We start from the raw sequence: 18,722 nt of genomic DNA, 5'->3' as shown, positions 1-18,722 counted from the left end.
AATTGATTGGGAGATATGTAATGGGGGCCTAAAGGTTAGAGATAATTGTCATCTCACCGGGAAATATAGGGGTCCGGCCCATCAAGACTGTAATCGTAATTATAAATCCCCCAATTTCATTCCGGTCTTGCTTCACAATAACTCCCATTATGATACACATCTATTTATTAATGAACTTTCAAAGACGCCCGGGAACATTTCAGCAATTCCTTACACAGATCAGAACTACATTTCATTCACAAAAACAGTTCCTTCAAACATAACATTAAGTCATTCAAAAAGAATTTTGACAAAGCATATTACAGCTCGCATCAGGTTTCTTGACTCATTTAAATTTATGGCAAGTCCATTATCTACCTTGCGAGACCCGGGAAGCACTCAGAACTGTTCACACGGTGTTTATTACAAGAGCCTGTTACATGCACGGAATATTTTTAGTGTATGCGCCAAGACGGCCGCGCCCGGTACACGGCAGCACGACCCACATTAGCAAGAAGCAAGTCGTGATGCGTACAATGCACAAGGAAGCGCCTCGAGGCCATACACCGAAAATCTTAGAGTTCCACCCGTCAAGCTGGGCATATACATAGTTCTTACCACGTCCCCCTACCCTCATCCCATACTGGGAGATCAAAGAGGTGGCCCAGACAGTGAGGAGCCTGAGTGGGCGGCAAGGCCACAGGGAGGGAGGACATAATATTTCATTTTTAGGGTGCAAGGAATCCAATGTACCAACCGTGGGAGCGATAGATCTCCCAGGGAGGTCTTCGAGCAGGAAGTGGAGTTATCATGTATGGTCTTAGACTGCCCTCAAGAGGTTTGGGAGGGTATAGCGGGGGGCCAATACTCAGTATTCTAATGGAGAAGGGGGGGGATACTTGGGTGCCCCTAATAATTGCCATGACATATATATACCCTTTCTCTAACAGGATGAAACACTGCTGGTTCTTCTGTTGGAGTGAGACCCGCTTTGGTTTTTGAATCTGCCGAATATTCATTGTTTTGAAGAGCTTCCACAACATAATCAGGAGGGTGATTTCTCTCCTCAAGTTGTTGGAATGAGTCTTCATTATCAGATTTTCATGCTCCTATATCTCCAAGCTCTTGCTCTGTCATTTGACTAAAATCTTTTATCATTTGAAGTTTTTGGGAGTATATTCCACCGTAGGAACTTGAAATGAAACCGCCTTTTGTTTGGCAGATTTTAAAATAGGTTTTAAAAAACTTCTTATTTTCTTTCAAATACGTCTTCACCTAATAGCTCTTGTCTCCGTTTCTTCTTTATCCCCTCTTGTTGTTTAACAACCTTTGAAAGTAATTGTTGATATTCCTTAAATTTTCTTGCTCGTTCTTCAGCATTCATTTTATTTATGCAAATAAATTATTAGTTATTATATCATCTTCTTTAACAACGAAATATTTATATTTTTCGGTCGTATGTTTCATATGACCCTCAAATTCCTTTTTTACTAAATAATGTAGAACAATTATCCCTCCAAAGATCCCTGGTGTTGGGCTAGCGGCTAGGGTGCCGGCTTAGGATCCTAGGATCCTGGGTTCGAATCCCGGTCGATCGCTGAATTAACGCCAGGGGGGTTGACTCAGCCTGTCATCCTTCCGAGGTCGGCTAATTGAGTACCAGCTCACTGGTAATTCCCTGTTTGTCGTAAAAGGCGACAAAAAGGGTTGGCGGCAGGAAGGGCATCCGGCCGTAAAACATTGCTTCAAAAAGGGGACCAAAAAAAACAAACAAAAATCAAAAAAAAACAAACAACAACAACCACGGTTCCCGAAAAAGGCCAACCGCCGCTTGCGGGGAAAAATGGCCTCTAAAGGTGGTTATTTTTTATTTATTTATAATTATCCCTCCAAAAATTAGTTATATCTATTGCATTTAGTTTAAATAATATAAAAGTATTAGCATTGTTTCTTATTGAGCGACGAGGGAGTTGAAAGTATGATTGACTGAGATAAATACAATTACAGGAAGAATGTCGCCCCCTTGTATAATAACTGTCCATAACCGTTTGATTTTTCTCATTAACACAATCGTCAAAGATAACGAGGTTCTTTTTTGTTCCATCTAAATCTTGGGGTGAAGGTATATCATTCGTGTTATCACTGAGAATACAAGTTATGTTTGTCGACCGTGTGGGTTTTGCTTTCTTTTTCCATTTTTGTGGAGTGTCACAAAATAGTTGTATTACATCTTCAATGTCGAGCCTATTTAGTTTGTGTTGAAGCTTAAATAACCCGATTATATCTTATTTTTGAAGACCAGCATTAAAACCTTGTGATAGTAGTTGATACTCTGGTTGAAAACTTGACTTTGTGAAAATTATTAAATTTTCATAATCTAAAAATTTTGGGGTAAGGAGCATCTTTAAAAGCAAACAGGTTTTCCCACATCCGCCTGAACTGACGATTAGACAGCTTAATGAATTTGGGAGGTTCTTATCATGATTAAAATTTATCTTACTTTCCCACACGGGTAAAAAATCATCCATTTTATATAAGGTTTAAAATATATAGCGGTTAATCATTCATCCTGGGTGTTGTTATCCCTATTTGCATTATAATTGTGTATACATATTAGAAGCGATTCAACCAACCGTCTAATTGTGTTGAATATATTGTTGCGGATCTCCGTCGTCGGCTCTCCCCTTATCAAGAGGGGGTTAATCCCCTTGTCCTTTTATCTGGCCAACGCGATCCGAAGTTATCACGTTCCTTCCGGACGGCGTTAGATGGGTTGTAAGCCGACTTCTTATCACCTACTTACTAACGCCGCCCAGGAAGCAAGGAGATAACTCCCGCTCGAATCACGGATATTGATGGAATATTGCCGAGCGGATAGCAATCCGCGATCCGAGCTGTTAACCAAGACTAGACCCGATTATAAGCGGTTCCTAATCGTGCCACGCTTACCCAATTGAGAAAAGACTGATACGATCGGATTGAGAGGAAACCAGGAAAATAGGAAGAACAGATTGGTTTATTAATTATGTACAAATAAGAAGAGGAAACGAAAGAATGTACAAGAAAGAAAGAGGAAGGAAAAGTACACAGGGCAGTCTTAAACAGTCTTATTCTATTCCCTTGGACTCGGGCCCGCTCGCTCTTAGATTCGGTCTCAAACTTCAGACTCACGCGGGGATGTAGAAGGTCGGGTGGAAAGTCCGGCGATGGCGTCCAGGCTCCGGTCCGGCTCCGGTCCTCGACCCGTACCAGGCGATGAAACCCGGCAGGCAGCTCTCCCCGTAGCGTAGCGCGAGCGGACAATTATCGTGACGGGGAAAGGTAAGCTGGGCTATTGGTGTACGTAATTGGTGTACCGGTGCTTTTGTACTCGCGCTACCGGTCTTACTCGCTCAAAGCGCCCCCTCCCCAATGTCCTGCACGCTGCAGTTCTTGGCAATGCGTGCCGCGCGCTCGCCCGTTGTAAAGCTGGTTGCCACAGCGCGTCTTTCCCTCTCGTACTCAACTCTCGTACCAGTTCTGGTATAATACCAATCTTGGCTCCAGTCCTCTTTAATGCGAGCGGGCTCAGGCAGTCCTCTTTAACACAAGCTCCTCTCATCAGTCCTTCCGACCACGATAAGTCCTCATGCAAAGCGCAAATTGTCCAAGTCCTTTCGAGGGCTTTGCGTGCGCGCTTTTATAACCAAGCCAGCAAACGCTCTCGGAGCCCAAAACCACGCGCTGTCAGGCGACCTCACCTCAGCCCTGGTTGGCTGGTGTTGGCTTACCGGCCCCGCCTTGATGGCTGGTTGACGTGACCACACCTCCATCCTGGCGCTCTGCCTCCTTTTCGGGCCTTACCTCATGGCCTTTGGGCTGGTTCGAGCAGAAGCTCAAGGATTGCGAACGCTGCCGGCAAAGGCGCGTAACAATTTGGGAGAGCCAATGGGGTATAGACTGGGGAGCGCTTAATGGCATCGATGAAGGGAGGCTGCCAAAATGAATGGAATGAACGAAAGGGGCTTACTCTTATTTGTTTGACACAACGCAGATGCAACTACTGGGAATAGCCTTATCTAAACACATACTAAGAAATAACTGACGTCCTAAGGTGACCGTGTTTCTTGTGGCCTATCTATGGGGTGCTACCTTTAACCTTTAATGATGTTATCTGTGTGGGTTCTCAAAACCGCAACACGATCTTGAAATATTTTGAAAATGGGTTCATCCATTTTACATACTCTAACAAAAAAAGTTTTTCTCAAATATTTTAGAAGAAGTAGCACATAAATGTTATATTTATATAATTTTAACCACAACTTACCCACATCCTCTCATAAATTTAAATTATATATTTTTTCATATAATTTACCTATGTTGTGTCGTTGGTACTATCATCGTTAAACATACACGTCGCTGCTGCTTCTGTAATTTTATTTTGTGATGCAAGATTGTTAATATTAAGCATTAACCTGTTTTTTCCCTAAATAACTCTTGGAAAAACTACATTATTTACCTTCAATTGAATGGACGGACCCACACCACCGATAAACATATTTGATATCTCAATAGCGCAGATAACTTTACAGTTCACACCCATCAATTCCTCCGGTTTGATGCGATGATCTTCGATGCATGATTCTTCGGTGATTTTGTTATCGTAAAACAAAGTTAGAATTTCAGGATGTTTATCCGCCTCTCTGTGCTTTTCGTATTTGTTTAAAAGTTTTGGATACATTGTTGGTGGGTAACCTTCAATAGCAATTCCTCCATCACGTTTTCGCCAAAATATATCAAGGCCGCTAACGTGGGCTCTAAACTTGTTCTGGTCCTTTTTCATCTTTTCAATAACATCAGATTTCATCAAATGTGTTTTAATTGCGTCAATAATTTCTTCAAACATTTCTATTGTTTTTGTTTCTGCCGTCGTTGGGGGGAAGCGTGAATTATGCATAACAAGCGGCAGCGAATATGATTCAACTCTGTGCTCATTAACATTATTTTCATTCGCTTGAATACCCCATGAAAATAACGTTGGTGTTTCGATAAACAGTTTTCTTATACCACTTTGTGGGTGAGTATGATCATAATTACATTCAATCATAATACGGTAAAAGTTAATTCCATTGCTGTAATATTTTGGTTCTTCAAAGATAATATTTTTAATATCAAAATTCAGATAAGTCAACGCCATATGTATTTTATATAGGGAAAGTATTTCTTTAAACTAAAAATCAATTTTTTTACTTCAAATAATAATTTGTAATAGTGAGAAGTGAGAGTTCCGATAGAACAATGGATTGCATTGCCCATGGTGAGCCTGGGTTTCTGCATACCCGCTGTAGGAATTCTCATTCGCTGTCACAAATGTTTGTAAACGTTTACAAACGGTGCATTGTTGTTTCACCATTTTGCAAAATAATTTTTAAACCTTTTGGTTAAGAAATTGGTTGTTATAATTATTTTAGAAATTTTGGGAAAATGTGAAAATTGGGAAAAACTACAAATTGGAAAATTTTGAAAATCAATTTTTATTTTTTTTTTGAAAATCGTGAAATCTGAAAATTAAATAATTAATTGGTCACTTCCAGTTTGTGGTCGAGGTATTTTCGATTTGGGGACAAGGAGGATGTGGGGAATGTGGGGAATGTGGTCTGAGCTGGAGGGTGTTCTGGAACCGACACTTTACATCTACTCACGTTTCAATTTTTTCCATGGAGCGGTTTTGGAGATATGGAGTTGCAATGTTTTTTTAGCAAGATGGCGCATGTACAACTTGACCTATGAAGTCATAATTATCATTAAAATATTCTACAGGAGGAGGCGCTCCTATGGTGAAAAATTTGTGTTAATCGGACCAACGGTTGCCGAGAAAATGTGTTTTAAAAATGCTGACATGCTACATGCACACATCCGAATGCCTAACCGTGGTTTTCGCTTCTCCAACGCAGGGTAAAAATCACTTCAAATGCAGGTAAAAATCACTTCAAATGCAGGTAAAAATCACTTCAAATGCACTTAAAAATCACTTCAAATTCAGTTTAAAATCACTTTGAATGCAGGTAAAAATCACTACAAATGCAGGTAAAAATCACTTCAAATGCAGGTAAAAATCACTTCAAATGCAGGTAAAAATCACTTCAAATGCAGGTAAAAATCACTTCAAAAGCAGGTAAAAATCACTTCAAATGCAGGTAAATATCACTTCAAAGCAGGTAAAAATCACTTCAAAGCAGGTAAAAATCACTTCAAATGCAGTTTAAAATCACTTTGAATGCAGGTAAAAATCACTTCAAAGCAGGTAAAAATCACTTCAAATGCAGGTAAAAATCACTTCAAAGCAGGTAAAAATCACTTCAAATGCAGGTAAAAATCACTTCAAATGCAGGTAAAAATCACTTCAGATGCAGGGTAAAAATCACTTCAAATGCAGGTAAAAATCACTTCAAATGCAGGTAAAAATCACTTCAAATGCAGGTAAAAATCACTTCAAATGCAGGTAAAAATCACTTCAAATGCAGGTAAAAATCACTTCAAAAGCAGGTAAAAATCACTTCAAATGCAGGTAAATATCACTTCAAAGCAGGTAAAAATCACTTCAAAGCAGGTAAAAATCACTTCAAATGCAGTTTAAAATCACTTTGAATGCAGGTAAAAATCACTTCAAAGCAGGTAAAAATCACTTCAAATGCAGGTAAAAATCACTTCAAAGCAGGTAAAAATCACTTCAAATGCAGGTAAAAATCACTTCAAATGCAGGTAAAAATCACTTCAAATGCAGGGTAAAAATCACTTCAAATGCAGGTAAAAATCACTTCAAATGCAGGTAAAAATCACTTCAAATGCAGGTAAAAATCACTTCAAATGCAGGTAAAAATCACTTCAAATGCAGGTAAAAATCACTTCAAATGCAGGTAAAAATCACTTCAAATGCAGGTAAAAATCACTTCAAATGCAGGTAAAAATCACTTCAAATGCAGGTAAAAATCACTTCAAATGCAGATACAAATCACTTCAAATGCAGGTAAAAATCACTTCAAAGCAGGTAAAAATCACTTCAAATGCAGGTAAAAATAACTTCAAATGCAGGTAAAAATCACTTCAAATGCAGGTAAAAATCACTTCAAATGCAGGTAAAAATCACTACAAAATGCAGGTAAAAATCACTTCAAATGCAGGTGAAAATCACTACAAATGCAGGTAAAAATCACTACAAATGCAGGTAAAAATCACTTCAAATGCAGGTGAAAATCACTTCAAATGCAGGCCTGTATCCTGTCTGGCACCACATAACATGGAGGGGGTACAGTCAGCAAAATTAAGCAAGATGCCTCATTTGCATTACTCACCGCATCAATACTGTGATTGTTTCTATCAAAAGAGACGGACTAAGGAATAGACAAGGACAGGTGATCGAGGAACAGATGAGCATAACAAGACATTTTGATTGGAAATTGAGCAACGTTGGTACTGATCAAGGCGTATGTTAATATATATAATAATAACCACATTTAGAGGCCATTTTTCCCCGCAAAGCGGGGGTTGGCCTTTTTCGGCGGGTATGTTACAAGCGGGGGTTGTTACAATATTACGCAAAGCGGGGGTATGTTATTAAATATAATTACGCTTTGGTATTGTGTGGGATCTCTTGTTTCCTGCAGATATTTGTGTACGTAAAACGGCACGGAACCGTCATGGATACGACCATGTGTGAACCTCACAACAAACTGGCTCGGAGTACTCAACCGTTTCCACATCACATGTACAGCTTTGTTGTGCTCCAAGATGTGGACAACTACTGGCTGCACCTGCAGTGTGTGTGCTTGAATACTCCACTTGGTAAGTGTGAGCGGGGGCACTTGATATGATGATGTACCAGTGGTCATCCGCAGTGGTACATATCCTGAATTATTCCTCTTTTACTGCAAAGTGTTGTTTTCATTATGGTTTGGCACCTCTTTTCAGGAATCATTCGAAGCACACGCAAGAACTGCAGGCTTGCGTTATTTGAGGACGTAGAGGATGGTGATAGTTCGAGCCACTGCAGCCTCGATAAGAAATGCTTTGGGTTACATTTCACAATGTATGCAGTGCTCAGGCACCTCACATTAGCATCGACCATGTTCACCCATTTCGCTCTTTTTGTTTTGCTTTGGGGGTAAAAAGCTAACCCTCTTTCAATGGAAACTGCATTGTGAGGTGTGGCCTAGTGGGGGAGGTCACAATTAATTGGCAAGTTTGTTTCCTTTAGGGGCACCAAGGATATAGTTGATGATGGCACTGTGCCTGGAGATGGATGTGGAGCTGGTGGCCTAGACTCTACTTTCTTTGGACACCTGAAGCGCAATTGGATCTGGGTTTCTTACATTGTGGCCAGTAAAAATCAGGTGTGTGCACATTGCACGTAACCACTCAATCTTTTTGAGTCACGACAATGGAAGAGTTGTACTTCACGCGTGTTGAGTTTTGCTGTAAATATCAAGCGAGCATTCTGCTTTGTGAGAGATGATGGTCGACATTAACCTGCAGTGTCTTTATAGTGGATTTCCATTCTTCAGGGACAACCCAACAGAGACAAGAGCACATCCATAAGGCTGCAGACCCTCTTGCAGAAACCTTCCCTCTCCCTCATGTTCCTCCACAACAATGGTAATCAAAGGTCTAACCTTATTAATCGAGTGTAAGTTCAAGGATACAACATCCTGTTGGAACTTTTCTACCTCGCACCCCAGCGTTCATTTGAGTGGAAAGATGGTTTGGAAGTTTGTGTGCATGCCATCTTTGGCATAATATTTCGCTCCGCAGAGGGTCAGTCGGGTAGGGGAATCTCCGGGGCCTGGTCACCCAACGTGCAGGCAGAGGAAGTAGCTGTACGACAGGTCTCCAGGAAGGACTGTGACCGCAAAGGTGGCCGAGGCTTGAAGCGCAAACGACTCCAAAAAGTTGTCGTCCGGAAGCCTCGTAAATGTGCGAGGCAGGAAGGTGAGTGGGTTTTTTCTGCTGCATTGTGGCGTTGATTTTGATTTGATTGGTTTTGCTATCTTAATGCTGTATCTAAGAAGAACAAAGGAAAATGCAACATTTCAAAGTGACAGTGGACTGCCAGACTGCCGTTGTGTTTGGATGAGGAGAGATTCTAGTTCTGCCTCGGGGAAAGAAACGGCAAGAAGTGAAGACATTTCGGATTCTTCCCCATATCGTAATAAGAACTGCTACTGCATTATGGACATTTTTGTACATTTGGGTTATTTTTCCGAAGTAACCTCGAAGAGTGGATCCCCGGTGTCCGTACGTATGTCCGTTAACATTTGACGAAAACGTTTTCTCTTCATAAACTACCAGACCGATATGGATCAAATTTGGTACGATGCTTCAGTACAGCAAGGTCTCATGGGTTTGTGATCCCCATCTGGATCTGCCCATTTAAAGGAGTTAAAAGGTGGGTTTTGCCCCAAATATTGGTATTTCATTCAAAAAAATGTTCTCAGAAACTGACAACCTGATCCAGACCAAAATTGCCATGCGGCATCGTGACCATACCCTAACCTTAAGTTGTGCTCCCCATGGCTGTATCTCCCCTGGAAAGGGGGCCACAGGCTCCCTCTTAATCCCTTAGGCCCCTGTCACACATAGGCGGATATTTTGGCGACTGCCGGCGATCAAGATTTTTCGGCGACTACTGGCGATTTCGGGCGGTCAAATATGGTCAGGCGGCAGTATGGCGACTGCAGGCAGCCACATTGCGACTGCATTGCGACGACGCCCCGAGTGGGATGGCGACTGTTGAAGATCGACGACGACTGCATTGCGGATGCACGGCGGCATCGTGGCGACAGTCTGGCGGCTAGATTACGACCGATGGCGGATCGCGGCGACTGCATTGGGCCCGGATGGCGGTTTACTCCGACGTCCGCAAGACTGCAATAAGACCGCCGGCGATTGGAGACGATTCACACAACGCTCTTTGCTCGTCGACAGGGTGCAAACTCGACTCGTCGACATCCTATGTTCATCATCCATGATAGATGTTGGTAGAGAGACCCTTGGTAGACCTTGACCAAAGAACATACTGCAGTGAGCTGAAATGTCCACCCCTATTTATACCTGGCCAGAAAATCGTGGTATGTCGTAATGCAGTCGCCAGGCAGTCGTATCTCTGTCGCCAATGGCCGTAACCCGGCCGCCACTAGTCCTACTGCTGTCGTCGTCAGTCTCCCATAGCCGCAGGGGAGACGTGTCAGTTCTTCTGTAGTCGATATGCAGCCGCAACAGTGTCGGCCCGTAGTCGGGAAGATGGCGCAGGAAGGCCGTATGGCATTCGCATCTCTGCCGTGCTAGCTGGTGGGGCGATGCTGGGGCGATTGCGGAAGACTATGAGCGACTGGGTTGCGGCCGCTTTATGGTCTTATTACGGATACCGCCGACAGCATGGCGGTTCCATCACGGCAGCATGGCGGATTCTTTTTGAGGACGATTGAGCGCGCCGTTTTTAAACATTAAAAAAAATATTTGGCCCCTTTGCGGCTCTTGCCGACTGCAGCCGACCCGGGGAGGATAACCACGACTACAGAAGACCGTCCATTACGGTTTCATTACGATTGTCTGCGGGTGGTGGCGATTTTTCCAGTCGCCAGTAGTCGCCGACAAATCCGCCTATGTGTGACTTAGGCTTTATATTCACTAAAATATATTTTGCTCACAAACTACTTGATTGATATGGACCAAATTTGGTACGATGTGTCAGAACATTAAGGTCTCATGGGATTGTGCTCCACACACTGATCTGCCACCTATAAGAGGCTGAAAAGGAGGGTTTTGTCTCAAATTCAGGTAATTTATTTTTAAATTTTCTCAAAAACTGTGGGGAAATAACCGTCAGTCTCCCACGGGGCTATTTTTGTACACCGCTCCTTTCCTATGCCATCTCCAGGCGTTGCATAACGTTATTGCAGGGCACCGAAGGGGGCTCGCCAATGATGCACACTGAAAGGGAGTACTCAGTTTTCACTTTGGTTGTTTGTTTGTTTGCTTTCTTGCTTTCTTGCTTTCTTGCTTTCTTGTTTTCTTGTTTGTCCGGGTGATATCTCAGCCATCATTTGAGCTAGGAAGCTGAAATTTGGGCACAATAATGCACAATAGTGAGGAAGAAGTAATTTGTGAAGTACAATAGTGAGGAAGTACTTTGTCAAAAACGGTATTTTTTGTTTTTTGATCAATCAATTAATTGATTAGTTACTTAATTATTATCGATTGATATGCCCTCTTCTGGGCATTATCTCAGGCACCTTTTGAGTTAGGAAGTGATATTTGGACAAGTCAATGATCAAGTGATTTGGCTATAAAGGCTATTTTTGATTTATTGATTAATCAATTCATCGATTAATTTTTTAATTATTCGATTAATGACAATAAATTATTTTTTAAAGTACAGATTTGGATGAAATGGTGGTGGTTTTATGTGTTGTATTAGTCAATTGATTTTTTTTAATGATTATTTATTTCTTTGTCCTCAAGATGACCTTAGCATCAAAATCAATTGGCTTTTTCCTTTTGACCAAATCTACCGTCTTGTGAAGTTTCATGAAGATCGGTTTAAAATTGTGACCTGTAGGCGATTGACAGACAAACAAACAGACAAACAAACAGGCAGAATGAAAAATCACTGTCAGAGAGCGACACTTGACAAAAGAGAACAAAGTAGAATGGCACTCAGTAGAGCATCCTTTTGACCTCAAAAATAGTTGGTGGCTGAATTCAGTGACCTGATTTGCAAATCCAATTCAAATTTCAAGTGAATCGGATGAAAATAGAGGATTTTAGAAATCTAAGAAATGTGGTTGACCTTTGGCCTATGTTAAACCTGTGACTGATATTGACCTCAAAAATAGTTGGTGGTCGAATTTAGTTTGCTGATATGAAAATCCGATTCGAATTTCAACTCAATCAGATGAAAATTGAGGACTTTAGAAATAAGAAAAGGTTTTTGACCTTTTGGCCGAGTCTGATCTCAAAAATAGTTGGTGGTTGAATTACGTTTGCTGATATGCAAATCCTATTCAAATTCCAAGTCAATCGGATGAAAATTGAGGATTTTAGGAATTTGAAAAAAAAGTGGTTGACCTTTGGCCTATGTTGTCCTTGTGACCTATGTTGACCTCAAAAATCGGGTTGTTGTTTGAATTGAGTTAGCTGATATGCAAATCATTCAAATTTCAAGTCAATCGGAGGAAAATTGAGGATTTTAGAAATTTGAAAAAAAAGTGGTTGACCTTGGCCTTTGTTGATCATTTGGCTTATGCTGATCTCAAAAATAGTTGGCGGTTGAATTCAGTTAGCCGATATGTATATCTTATTCAAATTTCAAGTCAATCGGATGAAAATTGAGGATTTTAGAAATTCGAGAAAAGTGGTTGATCTTTGGCCTATGTTGTTCTTGTGACCTATGTTGACCTCAAAAATAGGGTGGTGGTTGAATTTAGTTAGCTGATATGCAAATCCTATTCAACTTTCAAGTCAATCAGATGAAAATTGAGGATTTTAGAAATTCGAGAAAAGTGGTTGACCTTTGGCGTATGTTGACCATTGGCCTCTGTTCACTTTTTTTTTACCTCAAAAATAAATAGCGTTCTATTATACCACCAACTCTGCCGTTTGGTGAAGTTTTGTGAAGATCAGTTTAAAATTGTGACCTGCAGTCAAGTATAAGTGGGCGGACAGGTAAACACACACACACACACACACACACACAAACACACACACACACACACACACACACACACACACAAACACACACACACACCCAAACACACACACACCCAAACACACACACACCCAAACACACACACACCCAAACACACACACACCCAAACACACACACACCCAAACACACACACACCCAAACACACACACACACACACCCAAACACACACACACACACCCAAACACACACACACACACCCAAACACACACACACACACACCCAAACACACACACCCAAACACACACACACACACCCAAACACACACACACACACCCAAACAAACACACACACACCCAAACACACACACACACCCAAACACACACACCCAAACACACACACCCAAACACACACACCCAAACACACACACCCAAACACAAACACACCCATAAACACACGCATTTACACGCACAAGCACACAAACACATGCATACACACACGCACAAACACACGCACAAACACATGCACACACAAACACACTCCAAGTACACAAATACATGCAGAAACACACGCACAAACACATGCACAAACACATGCACAAACACACGCATAAACACACACACACACACACACAAACACACGCATAAACACACGCATAAACACACGCATAAACACGCATAAACACACGCATAAACACACGCACACACACACACAAACACGCACAAATACACGCATAAACACACGCATAAACACACGCATAAACACACGCACACACACGCACAAACATGCACAAACTCGCATAAACACAAGCACAAATACAAACACAAACACACAAACATGAGTTATCAACATACTTGTCAAAAAAAAAGTTTTTTGCCAAGTAATAAAAAATCACTCATAGAGCGACACTTGGCAAAAGAGAAAAAAGTAGAATGGCACTCGGTAGGGCATCCTTTTAACCTCAAAAATAATTGGTGGTAGAATTCAGTGACTAGATATGCAAATCTCTTCAAATTATAAGTTCATCGGATGAAAATTGACGATTTTAGAAATTTGGCCTTTGTTGACCTCAAAAATCAATAGGATTCTGCTGGACCACCATCACACCACCATTGGGGATTGATTTGGAAGTTCAACCCCACCAACACCACCACCACTATTGGTATATAAACACACAAACCAGAGTAATCAACATATTTGTCAAAAAACAAAAATTCCAAGTAACAAACTAACCGAACCAATGGAGAAACTTGGTGAATTTTTTTTTCCTTATTTACGGGATATCCCACCAGCTACGTAACCGCAGAGTTTCTGTACAGAATGAAAACACTCTACCACATCTATTAGTGCATATTTGCGCTCTGTGTCCTGTGTATTAGTGGTTTTTCGCGGGCACAAATTATTTTTTTTCCCATGAGCTTCACAGGATATCCCACCAGTCACACTGTAAACAGCTTCACAGGATATCCCACCATTTACACTGTGAACAGCTTCGCAGGATATCCCACCATTCACACTGTAAACAGCTTCACAAGATATCCCACCATTCACACTGTAAACATCTTCGCAGGATATCCCACCATTAACCCTGTAAACATTGCTTCACAGGATATCCCACCATTCACACTGTAAACATTGCTTTGCAGGATATCCCACCATTCACCCTGTAAACATTGCTTTGCAAGATATCCCACCATTCACCCTGTAAACATTGCTTCGCAGGATATCCCACCATTCACACTGTAAACAGCTTCGCAGGATATCCCACCATTCACACTGTAAACAGCTTCGCAGGATATCCCACCATTCACACTGCAAACAGCTTCGCAGGATATCCCACCATTCACACTGTAAACAGCTTCACAGGATATCCCACTAGCTGAGTAGCACGTCATCCCACACGAGTTACTGTACAGAATTAAAATGCTTTACCGCATCTATTCGTGCAATTCGCTGTCTCTTTTCCCCATTGAAACAATGCCACGACATTTGTGGATTTTCCTCGACATTCGCGGGATTTTTCTCGATATTCGTGGATTTTTCTTGACATTCGCGGATTTTTCTCGACATTCGTGGATTTTCCTTGACATTCGCGGATTTCCCTCGACATTTGCGGATTTCCCTCGACATTCGCGGATTTTCCTCGACATTCGCGGATTTTTCTCAACATTCGCGGGATTTTCTGTGAACCAGGAACTGCAGGGAACCTATACCCTCTCTTACCATCGAAACAATGCCTCCACATTCGTGACATTTTCCAGGAATGTATCCCGCACAAACGTCGGGGTCCGATCCATATCGTTTTTGGCCCCGTCACTCAATGTCAAAGAATCACTTTTAAAAAATTGAAAACTTCTCGTATCTGGATTCATTTTCCAATCTTCACTAAAATTGAATAATATTGTCTTTGTCACACACCGACATGGCCACCAAGTTTCATCCGAATTCGTCCATAACTTTTTGAGATATCGTGCTACATATTGGAAGGAATGTATGGAGACAAAAGGTCTGAAGGCGAATATCGGAAAGACGAAGGTGATGGCAAGTGGTAAAGCATGTGGTGAGGTGGAAAGAACTGGGAAGTGGCCCTGTGCTGTGTGTAGGAAGGGTGTCGGAGTGAACTCCATTCAGTGTACAATGTGCGCTGAGTGGGTTCATCAAAAATGTAGTGGTCTGAGAGGGTCATTAACCAGTGTGGCAGCTACATTCAAATGTAAGGTGTGCACAGAGGGAGCTGCAGATGGAGGAAATGTTGAGTTGGATCTTGGAGACGGTGTGAAGCTGGAAGGTGTGAAAACATTTTGCTACCTCGGAGACATGCTGAATGGAGAAGGTGGATCAGACTCGGCAACGATTGCTCGAGTGAGATGTGCATGGAAGAAGTTTCGGGAATTGAGTGGCGTGCTGATGATGAGGGGAGTGTCGTTGAAGCTGAAGGGAAAGGTGTATGCTGCATGTGTGAGAAGTGTTATGATTTATGGGAGCGAGACATGGGTAATGAACGTAGAGCAGCAACGAAGGTTGGAAAGGGTGGAAATGCGAATGGTTCGACGGATGTGCGGAGTATCGTTGAGAGAGAGGAAGACAAATGATGAATTGCGAAAGATGATGGGAATAGAGCCTGTGATTGATGCTGTGAAGAGGAACAGGTTGAGATGGTTTGGTCATGTGTTGAGGAAGGATGAAAGTGACTGGTTGAGAAGAGTGATGGAAATGAATGTAGAAGGAAGTAGAAGACGGGGAAGACCGAGAAAGACTTGGCTGAAGATGGTGGAAGAAGAAATGCGGGCAAGGCGGTTAACAAGGAGAGATGCAGAAAATAGGGCAAAATGGAGAAGATTGTCATGGGGACCGCAAGGCTAACCCCCGCTCTAGCAGGGAAAATGGCCTTTTAAAATGCATGTTGTTGTTGTTGTTGTTTGTGCTACATATTGATTTCATCCCTATCACTAAATGGTGAAGAATCACTTTAAAAATTCTCTGATCCGGGTCCGGAATCGGATCTTCACCAAAACCTAATAATTTCATCCTTGTCACATACTCAACCTCCACCAAATTTCGTTTGAATCTGTCCGCAACTTTTTGAGATATCCTGTTCACAGACAGTCAAACAAACAGGCAGGGGTGAAAACATTACCTCTGTTCACCTTCGGTCGGTGGTGGAGGTAAATATTAATTCACAAACCTATTTTTCATTTCACTTGACACTTTGCCTAGCCAAATGTACAAGTGGAGATGGAAGGCCACAGGTCAGGTTGGATTTTTTTTTTTTTTTTTTTTTTTTTTTTTTTTTTTTTTTTTTTTTTTTTTTTTGTATACAAGATCGAGGCTCGTGAAAGAGCAAACATTAATCACACAAAAAGACAAACCGACACACAAAACACAAAAAACAAGGGGAGCGGCAGACAAGATGGGGAGAGAGGGGGGAGGACACAAAAGAGAGGGGGAAGAAGGGGAAGGACACAAACACAACATTTGAGAGCAGGGACATCGGGAGGACTTGGGGGGAGGTGGGAGAGGATTAAAACATATGAACACTGCAAGGACTCTGGGGTGAATTACCGGGGGTAGAAAAGATCAAGGTTTTCGATGGGGGAAGATAAGAGATGGTGGTGAACAGCTGTTTTAAAGACCTGGAGGGAGGAGTGGGATTGAAGGGAGTGGGGGAGTTTGTTCCAGAGGCGGGAGAAAAGGGGAATGAAAGAGTGAAGGTGAGCAGAGAGCCTAGACTTTGGCAGTTTAACCATAAGAGGGTTGCAGGCAGATCTTGTGCGACCTGAAGGAATATTGGGGGGACAGAGCACAGAGAGAGCTGGGGGAGCAAGGCCGGAGAGGAGTCGGTAGAAGACAGAAAGACCACCTACCTGCCTGCGGTGAGTGAGTGAAAGGCCCTCAGAGATAGCTTCATCGCGGGAGATTCCAATGATTCTGAAAGCTTTGGATTCAACAGCGTGAAGCCGAGCCAGGTGTGAGGCAGGAGCACCAGCCCAGAGGGGGGAACAGTATTCCATTGAGCTGCGGATGAAAGCCTTGTATGTGGTGAGGAGCTCAGGTGTGCCAAGGAAGGACTTCGCACGACGGAGGATGCCCAGTCGGCGACTGGCTTTGGAGGCCAGCTTGGAAATGTGGTTTTCCCAAGAAAGATCATGGCAGATAGTGAGACCCAAAAGCTTGAGCGACAGAACTTCTTGGAGAGGATTGTTGAGAAAGTAGATGGGAGGGTTGTCCAGTCGGTCCTTTCGGAGAGACATTGTAAGAATGTGAGATTTGTCAGGATTGAAAGACATGTTCCACTTGTTTGACCAGTCTGTGATTTTGTCCAGGTCTGCAGAGAGTGAGGAAGCTGCAGACTGCCGATCTGAGGGATGAGGAATGGAGCGACAGAGAGTAGAGTCGTCAGCAAAGAGATAGAGAGGATTTTCAAGAGAGTCAGAGAGATCATTGATGAAGACCAGAAAAAGCACAGGGCCCAGAACACTACCTTGGGGAACTCCAGCCTGAACAGGAAGAGGAGATGAGAGAAACCCATTCAGGGCCACACGTTGACTACGACCAGAGAGGAAGTCCGCCAGCCATGCATGGAGATTTCCATGGATACCAAAGGAGGAGAGTTTGGAGAGCAGAGCAGGGTGCCAGACCGTATCGAAGGCACGTGAAATGTCAAGGGAGACAGCTCTAATTTCCTGTTTGGCGTTGAGGACCTCCATCCATTGTTGAGAAAGCAGAAGCAGCATGTCCAGAGTAGAGTGACCAGGTCTGAAACCAAATTGATGATCAGAGATCAAGCCATTGGAGAAGAGGAAAGATTTAATATCTGAAGCAATGATGGATTCCATGACTTTGCTGATAATTGGGAGAAGGCTGATTGGTCTGTAGTTGCTGGGATCTGTTTTTGCACCTTTTTTGTGCAAAGCGGTGATGTTGGCTGATTTCCAAGCAGATGGCAGATGACCTTGAGCAAAAGAGAGGGTGAAGAGAACAGAAAGAGGGAGTGAAAGAGCAGAAGAACATGATTTTAGGACCCGTGGGCTGATGCCGTCAGGACCAGTTGCAGAATCAGAGTCGAGGGTTGACAGAAACTTTTCCACCTTGTCAGGAGGAAAGGACACAGAGTCCAGGAGCAGCTGGGTACGACTGGGTACGGTGGGTACAGAGAGGGATGGGTTTGGGACACAAGATTTAGAGGCAAACACAGAGTTGAGGCATTCAGCTTTTTCACGTGCGGAGTCAGCCGTTAAGCCGTTTGAGGTGAGGGAGGGGATGGAGGGGGAACAAACACCAGAAACAGATTTGACCAGACGCCACCAGGATTTGGAAGAGGGAGACAGATAAGAAAGTTCGGTCTTGAGAATGGTGAGATATTGTTTCCTGGCTCTCCTGAGGGTGGACACACACTTGTTTCGGGCTTTGTGAAAGGAAATGAGATTTCCTTCCGTTGGATTTGCTTTCCAGGAGACAAAAGCAAGTTGTTTCAGGGCAACAGCCTCACCACAAGATTCCGTGTACCATGGACGGGAGGAAGGGTATGACAACTGAAGACGAGATGGTATAAATCTGTGCATGA

The 18,722-nt window shown here is 42.7% G+C and overlaps 1 protein-coding gene across 1 annotated transcript in view; it reads left to right on the top strand.

Moving 5' to 3' along the window:
• The window catches only part of LOC137437231 (general transcription factor 3C polypeptide 1), a 405,949-nt gene that overhangs the window by 226,100 nt on the left and 161,127 nt on the right, over positions 1 to 18,722 (top strand). The window contains exons 22-27 of the mRNA XM_078766829.1: positions 7,623 to 7,800; positions 7,927 to 8,044; positions 8,213 to 8,348; positions 8,520 to 8,610; positions 8,767 to 8,943; positions 16,376 to 16,412. Coding sequence (XP_078622955.1) covers positions 7,623 to 7,800; positions 7,927 to 8,044; positions 8,213 to 8,348; positions 8,520 to 8,610; positions 8,767 to 8,943; positions 16,376 to 16,412 — 737 coding nt within the window. The remainder of the gene's footprint in view (positions 1 to 7,622; positions 7,801 to 7,926; positions 8,045 to 8,212; positions 8,349 to 8,519; positions 8,611 to 8,766; positions 8,944 to 16,375; positions 16,413 to 18,722) is intronic.

The sequence above is a fragment of the Myxine glutinosa genome, chromosome 12 (genome assembly GCF_964187855.1).
Source record: "Myxine glutinosa chromosome 12, kmMyxGlut1.1, whole genome shotgun sequence".
Lineage (NCBI taxonomy): Eukaryota > Metazoa > Chordata > Myxini > Myxiniformes > Myxinidae > Myxine > Myxine glutinosa.
Note: the sequence above shows the minus strand (reverse complement) of the source record. Positions and strands in the feature narration are given on the sequence as shown.